The following is a 10,374-nucleotide window of genomic DNA, read 5'->3' as shown; positions in this document are numbered from 1 at the left end:
CCTACAGAGGCTGCTGCTTCTCCTCCCACCGCCCTGGTACCTTGGCCCTTCAGCACGAACAGAGCCCAACTCACGGCAGACATCCGGGGTCCGCCAGGACACGCACACGCCCACCTCCTGGCAGGCCTGGGCGTAGGCGGCCACGGCCGTGCAGAAACACTCGCAGTCACCCCCTGAGTCGCAAGCACAGGCGTCGCTCACGCAGGCCTCGTAGTACTTGGTAGAGTCAACCTGAGATTAGAGGGGCCAGGGTGCAATCATTAAGATGGGCCACTTCCCACCTCAGCTCAGGGGACAGCTGATCCTGGGTCTGTCCCAGAGCGATGTTCATGTCAACCTCACACCAGTAATCCAGGCTCCAATCATGGGCCATCAGTACCTTCAAGTGAGTCCCATATGGGAGCTGCCCAGCACTGCCTTTCTGGCCCTCTTGCCCACCTGTGCATCTGCTAATCTGCCCACCCATGTGCCTCCCCACCTATGCACCTGCCCACTGTGCACCTGCCCATCTGCCCACTTGACTGCCTCCCCACCTATGCACCTGCCCACCTGTGTGCCTCCCCACCTATGCACCTGTCCACCTGTGTGCCTCCCCACCTATGCACCTGTCCACCTGTGTGCCTCCCCACCTATGCACCTGTCCACCTGTGTGCCTCCCCACCTATGCACCTGTCCACCTGTGTGCCTCCCCACCTATGCACCTGTCCACCTGTGTGCCTCCCCACCTATGCACCTGTCCACCTGTGTGCCTCCCCACCTATGCACCTGTCCACCTGTGTGCCTCCCCACCTATGCACCTGTCCACCTGTGTGCCTCCCCACCTATGCACCTGTCCACCTGTGTGCCTCCCCACCTATGCACCTTATCACCTGTGTGCCTCCCTACCTATGCACCTGCCCACCTGTGTGCCTCCCCACCTATGCACCTGCCCACCTCTGTGCCTCCCCACCTATGCACCTGCCCACCTGTCTGCCTCCCCACCTATGCACCTGCCCACCTGTCTGCCTCCCCACCTATGCACCTGCCCACCTGTGTGCCTCCCTACCTATGCACCTGCCCACCTGTGCACCTGCCCATCTGCCCACTTGAGTGCCTCCCACCCATTCACCTGCCTACCTGCGTGCCTCCCCACCTATGCACCTGTCCACCTGTGCGCCTCCCATCTATGCACCTATGCACCTGTCCACCTATGTGTCTCCCCACTATGCACCTGCCTACCTATGTACCTCCTGTCTATGTACCTGCCCACCTGTGTGCATCCCCACCTGTGCACCTGCCCACCTGTGTGCCTGCTCATCTGTCCACCTGTGTGCCTACCCATCTATGTGCTTGCCCACCTGTGCACCTTCACTCATACCCTTTGGATATCTTTACCACATTAATCTGGACATGTGGTCTGCGGGCTCCAAACCCAGCTGGGACACTGCACCTCTGGTCACACCTCTGATCTCAGCATGCCCCTCATCTTCTCCTGACACACTGGCTCCCTTCCCACTTTGGGGCTTCCTCATGGCCAGCTAGTCCCCTGGACACAGCTCCCTGTAGCCTTGTGAGGGCTCCTTGCTCTGGGCCCCCCACACAGATGCCCTCCCCGACCACTCCATGTACCCCCTGCTGGCTCCCTCCTGAAGTCAGTTTCGTGAGAGCAGGTGTCCCCTCACTGTGGTGAGCCTTGCCCCCTTCATTTAGAGCCAGCTAGCACAGCCAACCAACATGCCTGCAGGGGTGGTGACTTCTAGCACCAGGGACCATGCACAGCCTCTCACTCGCCTTCCAGACTGGCCCACCCGGGATCCTGCCTGATGAGGACCTGCATGCTTGAGGGGGCAAGATGGGGTAAGCCCCAGACCCACACTCCTCCCAGAGAGACCCCAAGTCCCCACTTTTGCCACCACAGGAGCAAAAGTCGAGGTCGGCCTGTCAGCCCCTAAGGGCCTTCTGAGACAAGAGCCGAGCAGCCAGCGGTGCTGCTGGCCACCCACTTGAGGACTGGCCGCTAGAGTCCTTCAGGGCTCAGCACGGTGACGCTGTCCCTACGCAGGCACCCGGGACTCAGACGTGGTGCTCGCGCCTGTGTTGAACTGACAGGACGCTGAGTTTTGGAAGAGACGGGGGCTACTTCAGGCTGCTCCCCTGGGCTGGGGAGGTCTGTTGGTGCTCTGCTCATGCTGCAGATGGGGTGGATCTGGGCACCGCAGGCGAGAACGACTAGGCCACAGCGAGGGCCAGCCCTTCCCCGAGAGCCTTTGAATAAAACCGAGGCAGTGGTCATAGAAGTAGCTGGAAGACGGTTGGGACAGCTCCGTGCTGGGGACAAGGAGCACAGGTACTAGCCCAGCAGGAGATCTAGGCCTGGGATCCAAAAACCCACAGTGAGGTGCCGTGTGCTGGGGTGAGGGGGCCAGCCTCACACCAGCCCCGACCAGACCCAGCTGCCCCTGGAAGAAGGAGGCAGCCATGATCCCTACCAGCTGCTGCCTCTATAGGCCCCACTGTGCCCGGTGCCCACCTGAGAGCGGCAGGCGGCGAAGGTGGCGCTGTTGATGATGCTGCACTGCTTCTGGGCCCAGGACTTGCGGTAAGGGTTGGCGGTGCAGGGGTCCCTTGTCGCCAGGGCATCCGGGCAGGACGGGGAGAACTTCCAGCTGTTTCCAAACTCCAGCACGCTGCCCACCACAGACTGGCTCCGCGTGGTGAAGTCGTTGATGGCATTGCTGTCGAAGTTCCCGCACAGGCCGCAGACCCTGCCCTGCAGAGGCACAGCGACAAATGGAGCCCAGGAACTGAGACCGTGGGAGGCCTATGGGAGCTGGCGACTGGCCTGGGAGGGTCCAGAGCCCTTGGGGAACTGCAGGGAGGGCACTGAGTTCCCCTAGGCAGTGCCCAGTGAACCTGCAGGAGGACGAGACGGGCATGTGCGCAGGGCAGGTGGGCAGCACCTGCTCCCCATAGCCCTCTGCCCATCACCGAAGCCGAGAGCAGACCCGAGTTGCACTCCCTTTTTAGAGTTTGACATGATAACCTGTGCACCTGCTTCTCCCAGGCCTCACCCCAGGCTGGGCTTTCCTAAGTGAAGACCGGCAATCAGCAGCCAGTCAGCTGTGGACTCAGGTGGAGCAGGGGCGGGAGTGGGGCTCATTGCTGCCCCAGGAGCCCACAGCGGGTTACTCACTTTGTATTCCTGCTTCAGCCGAATGAACACGCTGGTCTTCCGGTCCCAGGACACGACCATCCCACTGCGGGTTTCGATGACCAGGAAGATGCCCATGTAGCGAATCTTGTAGGGCAGGTCTCCTCCAGGGGCCCTTTGTACCACCTTAAAGGTCCCCTCATGGAGGATCAGCTCATAGCTCTGGAAAGGGGCGTACAAGGAGGGCAGCTGCAGGTGCTGCAGGCCAGCTCAGGGCCAGGCGTAGATCCCATGGTCCCTAGGTGGGGAGGGACCTGAGGCCCAGAGCATGCCCCTGGCAGGCAGGTCCTCCACGGGGGCTCAGTGGCTCCTGGTGCAGGGAGATGGCACTGGAAATTGCTGGGCTCACAAGGCTCTCGGAACATTTGGCAAGAGGCCGGGAGCCGGGGAGGGCTGCGTGGAAGTGAGAGCCGTGGCCGCCCAGAACTCATGCCGCCTCTGCCTCTGCTCCCATCCAGCCCACAGCTCTGCTTTCTGCCCTGTGGGCTCTGACCTCCCTTTGTGGAAATATATGTCCCTGGGTGTGATGGGGTCAACGTGGTCCCCGAAAAGATCTGTCCATGTTCTGACCCCCAAAGCCGTGAGCGTGACCTTGTTTGGAAGAACGTGTTCGCACATGAGATCGAATGCAGGATCTCACAATGTGGGCCATGCCAGATTACCCAGTGGGCGCTAAACCCAATGACAAGTGTCCTTATAGGTGACACTTGGAAGGAGAAGGCCACGTGAAGACGGAGGCAGAGGTTGGAGTAATGTGGCCACAGGCCCAGAATGCTGGGGGCCAGAAGACGAAGGTTTCCTCTCGGTGCCTCACTAGGGACAGGCCCTGCCAGCCTGGGGCTCGGACTCCTGGCCTCCAGGTCTGAGAGAGGAAGCACTTCTACAGACCCCAGTCCCCCCGGTGTGGTTGTCTGTCTCAGCAGCCCAGGCCACGGGTGGCCGTTGAGCCCATGGAGGCCACTGAAGGCCGTGTGGCAAACCTCCACTGTGGGGCTGGGCCTGCCTGTGACCACAGGGGGAAGAAGAGGCTCCGCACTGCCCCTCGTGCACCCTCACCTCCAGAAAGAGCTTGATGGCCTTAGAGCAGGTGACGCCAGTGGTCCCGCAGGGGATGTTCTCCGTGACTATACGGAAGGTCCCATTGGTGGTGGCATTGCTGTCGCAGTAGTCCTGAGGCAGGGAGAGAGGAGGTGCTACTCGAGGGCCCCACCATGCCCGGCTGTGGGGGCGGGAGAGGGGCACGTACCTGGGCCAGCGTGTACTCGCAGCTGCCTTCGAAGTTGTAGCGCTCACCGTCGAAGGTGATGAAGTGGCCGCCCCCATAGGCCACGCAGGTGCCCAGGCAGGGCCGCTGGCTGCACTCCCACCGGCGGTTCTTGCATGTGCTGTGGAGAGGGGCAGCACCTGCAGGGCTGGTCTCCTGCAGCTCCGCGCTAAGACCGGCTGCCCAGGCCTGGCACTGGCACGCTGCCCTGCTGTAGGGCCCGCCTGCTGCGTGGCACTGACGAGAGGGGTCCTGACACTGGCATTCAGTAAGACCCCGCTCCTCCCTCCCAGGTGGGCTTGCGGCGTTGCCCTGGCCATGAAGGTAGGCTGGAGCAGAGTGTGGGACACTGCCCCACTGCAGGCCCGTTGGCACCGCTGCCTTGGGCATCCTGTTGAGGACAATCAGAGCTTCCCGCTGAGGTCCCCACCTTGCCAGCACCAGTTGAGGCCAGCTGACCGCAGGACACCCTCCCTGTCCCTGCCTCTGAGGGACCCTGCACCTACCAGGTGTTACAGTCCACCCTGATGGTCTCCCCAGGCTTGTAGGTGGCCTCATTGTGCAGGCAGGGGCAGTCCTCCTCAGCCACACAACCCCCGCTTCCATCCGACACCAGCCCTGGGGGGCAGACGCAGCCAGAGACGCAGTGGGTGCTGAACTGAGGGACATAGGCAGTGCCAGTCAGGGCTGGGACCCAGGCAAGCAAATGCCACCCTAGGGCCCAGCTGCAGGACAGGCACCCACCGGGAAACTTCATGGGTGGGGTGGCGGCCATGCAGGCGGCAGAGCCTCTGGGTCAGCGAGGCCCACAGCTGCCGGCCACTCAGCAGCACCAGGCCATCCAGACGCCTGGGCCCAGGAGCAGCAAGGCCCACTCCCAGACCCTGCCCATCCTCCCGCAGCCCAGGACAGCGAGGCGGCATCCAGGCCGTGCCCATGGAGACTCACGCAGTCCACGTCCAGCATGTGGCAGCTCCTGAGGCACTCGGCCCCGGGCGCACCTGCCGTGGCATTGTTACAGTCCAGGTACTCCATGGGGGGCACACACCCTGGGGAAACAGAGTGCTGTGGGAGGGCCCAGGCAAGGGTGGCCTCGGGCTCCTGAAGCCACCTGACCAGCCTCCCCGGTCCCGTCCTCACACGGTCCTGACCCTGACCGACCCCATCATGCTGGCCGGTGAGCAGGATGACCTCTGAGCATGCGCACCCAGGCCACTGTGGACATTGCCCTGGGCGGAGCAGCCCAGGACTCCCACCCGCAAGGGCACAGAGAGCCTCCAGCCCCTTCTCTCCTGGAGCATCTCAGCACAGGTGCCTGCGCACAGTCTGGGTGTGGACAAAGCCGGGCAGGCTCTGTGGTCAGGCTGGGCAGGGCGTTACCAGAGCTCTTCTGCAGCAAGGCTCCCAGGCAGCTCAGCTTCCCACGTGCACACGAGCTAAGAGACAGAGCAACCCAATCTAAGCAGCTGCCCGACGCCGCATACTCCGCACCCGGCCTCCCCAGGCCTCACAGCCTCCTCATGGGACCAGGATGGTGCCTGCTACTGGGGTCGCCATGAAGGCCTCAGCCCCGTAAAGTACACAAGGTGGGCAAGAGGGACAGGCTGGCTGCTCAAAGCCAGGGTGGGAGGGTGGGAGACTTGCTGCTCCTGGGCTGCAGCTGCCAGGAGCCTCCCAAAGACACACCTACCCTGCCTCCTCTGTGAGCCCCTGGACCTCATAACGACCCCTCAAATCTCTGTACAGCTGGGCTGTACAGCCCCTTTGTCAAACCCCCTGGGGGAGCTCAGAGCCTTTGGGTACTCCACAGGTGTGTGGCCTGTCTGTCTGGAGGGCTTGAGGTTGGGGAGGGCATGAGAGTGGCTTTGAGGAGGCGGGTGGACCCAGGGAGCACCAGGGCCCACTCCCCAGCTTACCACACCACGCCGTTGTCATGCACGACCTCTCCGGGCGCCACCACTGCGCCGTGGAAGTAGCAGGGGCAGTCCTCAGCATGCACGCAGGCTCCAGAATCATCCAGGAAGGTGCCTGCTGGGCACGTGCAGCCATCCACAGGCACGAAGGAGATGCTGCAGGTGACATCTGGCTCGCTCAGGGCACGGCAGGTGGGCTGGCAGGTGTCTACCACGTACGAGTAGTTCTGGGACTGGGGGCAGCTGCTCATGTACTTGGCTGCAGTCGAGGGCGCAGGGCGAGAAGTCAGTGGCCAGCCTGGCCGGCCTTTGGCTTGCCCTGCCCTAGACTCTGGGTCCCTGTCCGTGATGGGGTGCAGGAGAAGGGGGCCGTAAGAATGAAGGCCGGGATGAGGACATGTGAAACTCGGCTGAGAACCCCGTGAGTGACAGCCTGCTGTGGTCCCCAGTACGCCCTGCCTCCACCCGGGGAAGCCCAGACAGCCGATGTGAGACACTCCACACTGCGAGGGGGTGCCCGGCTGGGCCGCACACTCACTGCAGACGCCGTCCCTCCAGCCGCGGAGCAGCACGCCCTTGGCGGCGCAGGCGTGCACGTAGGCAGACAGGGCGGCGCACAGGCAGTCCTCGCTCTTCTCGCAGTTGCACGTGTCGAACATGCAGTTCTGGGGGCGGGCCATCGGGGTGTCAGGGACCCGCGGCCACACCCGGAGCATCGCACCCCTGCTGGGCCCATATCCAGGAACCAGGACCCTGCTGGGTCCCTCCTCGTCCTCCCACCCCCTTCAGGACCCCTGGAGCCTCCTCCCACCCTCAGCATCTTAGAGCAGAGCCCTCAGGCCCTTCCTCTCAGACACCGGGGGGTCAGCACAGCCACTGCCCCTGGGGCTCGGCAGGCCCCTGTGCCAGGTGTGCAGCGGGGGGGGCACGAGATGGCCTTGGCAAACCCGCAGTGAGTGGGTGGGCAGACGGAGGAGGAAAGAGTAGGATGTGGAGGTGGAGATGGAGCGGGGAAGCCGGCGGCCCCAGGCCCCACTGCCTGTTGCCTGCAGGCCGTCAGGGCTTCGAGAAGGTCCAGGCTGCCTGCCGAGCCCCTTCCTCCCTGATGGAACTCCCCGAGCCACCCTGGGGGTGACCACATGGCTCAGTAGCTGGGGTTCTGCCAGGAGGAGAGGGCCGGGCGGGGTCATTACCGAGTAGTAGGTGCTGGGGTTCACCGCAGTGTGGCACGGGGCAAAGGGGCTGTCAGCGTCAGTCAGCCGTGAGCACCAGTGCTGGGCGTACTTCTCTGGGGACAGAGGAATGGCGTCAGCCAGCTCGCTCACCCCGCCTGGTTTTGCTCCCAGTCGGGATGCGGGGTGTCTGGCTTTGCTGTGCAGGCAGATACTGGGGCACTGAGCCACACTGCTAGAGCCGACGTGGTATCCTCCCTACATCTCCCAGCCCAGCACCCCAGAGCCACCACCTTCCAGGGTCCTGAGTGGTCACCACTTCAGACAGGCAGGCCGAGTCCTGTGACCATTTCTGAGGGCACACAAGGAGGCCAGCCCGCCTGAAGCTGAATCCCACCTCTCCCGCCCCTGCCCAGCCCTCGGGGATGGATGGTGTTGGCCTCAAATGCAGGTTAGAGTTGCTCCGTTTAATAGACCCACGGAAGGCCTGTGTGGGCCCCTTCCCCCGTCCCTGCCTGCGTGGGAGGCACGTGGGGGCCTCCACTCTGCCCATGGCACTCTGCTCCTTTTCCTCCAGAGCTCACCACAGTCGGGACAACCCTGAGTTGGGCAGTCTGCCTGTTTACCTCCTGACTCCCCCTGCGAGGGCTGGGCCAGAGTGGACAGCTGGACCCAGGCCCAGCCCCCGAGGCTGAGCACACTCTTCCCAAGTGAGTGGCCAGCTCAGAACGGAAGCAGGTGAGCCGCGGCCCATGGGGAGGCGCGGTGAACAGACACGCGTACCGTTCTCCACGCTGAGGGCGCAGGGGTCTTCGAAGGTGTTCTTGACGTTGGGGCAGGCAGCCTGGGTCTTGAAGGTGTTGAAGAAGGCGGCGGCAGTGCCTTCCACCACCCCGCTGATGGTCCGGAAGTCGTCCGTCTGGATGCTGTTGAAGTTCCCGCAGAGCCCTGGGGGCAGGGAGGGCAGTGGTGGCCCAGAGCCCTCTGAATGACTGACCGCCAGGGCAGGCCCCGGGCCCAGGTAGGCTGTGGCACTCACCGCAGGTGAGTCCCCGGAGCGCGGGCGCCAGCCTCACAAACACCTGCATCGTGGGCACCAGCTGGATGTCCAGCTGCAGGCCCAGGCTGGTCTGAGCGATGACGAAGAAAGTCGAAGGTCTGAAGAGAGTGACGTTGGCTGCGGACACAGGGGTAAGGCTTTGTTGGGGTGCGGGGAGGGGCACCCTCAGGCAGCCCCAGCGGGAGGGCCAGAGCTCTCACCGGCTGATATGGGCAGCTGCGTGTAGATCTGGTTCACAAACACCTCGCCGCTGGCCTTGACCACGACCACCTGGGAACAGCTCCGAGCAGGGTTAGCACAGGGCCCAGGCAGGTCGGCAGTGTCCCCAGAGGACCCGGCCTGCCTGTGACATGTTTCTACTCGCGGCTGGGAGACCCTCACTGCAGGCCCGTGGCCTCCCTGTGTGCCGTGAGTGTCTTAGTAACGTGAAAGCTGGTGTTATTTTAGAGCAGAGAAGTGGACTTCAGCGGAGAAGCCAGGCTGGCTAGAGAGGCCTGAGTCTCTCCTTGCTGGGACCAGTGGGGCAGACATGGAGGCCCCTGCACCCCGTGCTGAGCGGCTCCACTTAGGGACAGTCACTGAGAAGACCTGTGGGTAATGGACACAGCCAGGGGTGGAGGGTCCTCTGGTCACTCGCCGTTGCTGCCAGGGTCTAGGACTAGGGCTGAGAAGACACTGTGGGCCATGCGTCCCTTTCACCCCTCAGGACCTAGCCCCACCTGGGCTCCCCTCACCTCCAGAGGCACTCACCGTCTGCCCCCCGTCCAGGCTCAGCGTCACGCTCTTCAGGCAGGTCTCGCTGTCCGTCAGCCCGCACCTGCGCAGCTCGGCCAGCACGGTGAAGGCGCTGCTGTTGCAGGGCTGCAGGTGAACCAGAGTCCTCAGGCCCTGCCCGGGGGCCCCGCCTTGTCCCCTCCCACGGAGCCCTCGGCGTGAGGGCTCGATCCCTGTACCCCCTGAGAGGGCAGTGCTCACAGGCCCCACCAGAGCAGAGGACTCCAAGGTCCACCCATGGGGGGTGACAGAAAGCAGAGAAGACTGCTGCATGTGATTCCAGTCTGGGAACTTGGGGAGCACGGCTGTGGGGAGGGGAGGGTCAGTGACCAGGGAGGCGGGGGAGGGCGGGCCCTGGGGTTGCAGGGCAGTGGGACGCTAACATGTGGATAGGTGTCACTGCACATTTGTGCAGACCCATGGGATGTCAGCTCCGAGCGCCACCTCTGCTGGGAAGCACGGCTCATGGGTTAGGACAGATTCCCACAGGCGCTAGGAGATGGGGGACGGGGGAAATCCCTGTACTTCCTGCTCAGTTTACCTGGGAACACACAGCTGTTCCGAAACATAAAGCTACTGGGAATCGAAACCCAAGGCGAGGAGGCCAGGGCCCTGGACAGAGCCCCTCCGCGCCCCCAGCGACAGGGACTCAGGGCGGCAGCTCCAGTGAGGTCACAGCACTGGGGAACAGGAGCGTTTTCTCAAGGTCTTGCTATCGGGGATCCCCAGGGTCCCCAGGCGCTGCAGCAACGCCCAGTGCAGGCCTGGACCCACAGCCAACGACCTCTGGGAGTGCCGTCCCGAGGCCGGTGGCGGCCGTACCTTGGCCAGCACGTAGCTGCAGTCACCATGCACTGTGTATTCCCTCTCGTCGAACGTGGAGAAGTGGGCACCTCCCAGCACCGAGCACGTGCCCGGGCACGGGGCCTCCTGGCAGTTCCACCGGCCTCCAGAGCAGGTGCTGAGATTGGCGAGAGAGACGCCTCGTCTGCCCCAGCCCT

At 63.6% G+C, this 10,374-nt stretch overlaps 1 protein-coding gene across 1 annotated transcript in view; it reads right to left on the bottom strand.

Moving 5' to 3' along the window:
- Positions 1 to 10,345, bottom strand: part of MUC5B (mucin 5B, oligomeric mucus/gel-forming) — a gene marked incomplete at its 5' end in the record, with an annotated part of 25,547 nt that extends 15,202 nt beyond the window's left edge. Inside the window, 16 exon segments of the mRNA XM_006165762.2 lie at positions 75 to 231; positions 2,510 to 2,749; positions 3,173 to 3,352; positions 4,247 to 4,360; positions 4,437 to 4,575; positions 4,961 to 5,112; positions 5,403 to 5,503; positions 5,835 to 5,890; positions 6,371 to 6,626; positions 6,906 to 7,032; positions 7,561 to 7,655; positions 8,323 to 8,487; positions 8,579 to 8,716; positions 8,800 to 8,869; positions 9,350 to 9,460; positions 10,196 to 10,345. Of these exon segments, the coding sequence (XP_006165824.1) occupies positions 75 to 231; positions 2,510 to 2,749; positions 3,173 to 3,352; positions 4,247 to 4,360; positions 4,437 to 4,575; positions 4,961 to 5,112; positions 5,403 to 5,503; positions 5,835 to 5,890; positions 6,371 to 6,626; positions 6,906 to 7,032; positions 7,561 to 7,655; positions 8,323 to 8,487; positions 8,579 to 8,716; positions 8,800 to 8,869; positions 9,350 to 9,460; positions 10,196 to 10,345 (2,251 nt within the window).
- Positions 10,346 to 10,374: the final 29 nt, after the last annotated feature.

This window comes from Tupaia chinensis, unplaced genomic scaffold (genome assembly GCF_000334495.1).
Source record: "Tupaia chinensis unplaced genomic scaffold, TupChi_1.0 Scaffold144019_1, whole genome shotgun sequence".
NCBI classification, from domain to species: Eukaryota; Metazoa; Chordata; class Mammalia; order Scandentia; family Tupaiidae; genus Tupaia; species Tupaia belangeri.
The sequence above is the reverse complement of the archived record's forward strand: the minus strand, read 5'-3'. Positions and strand labels throughout refer to the sequence as shown.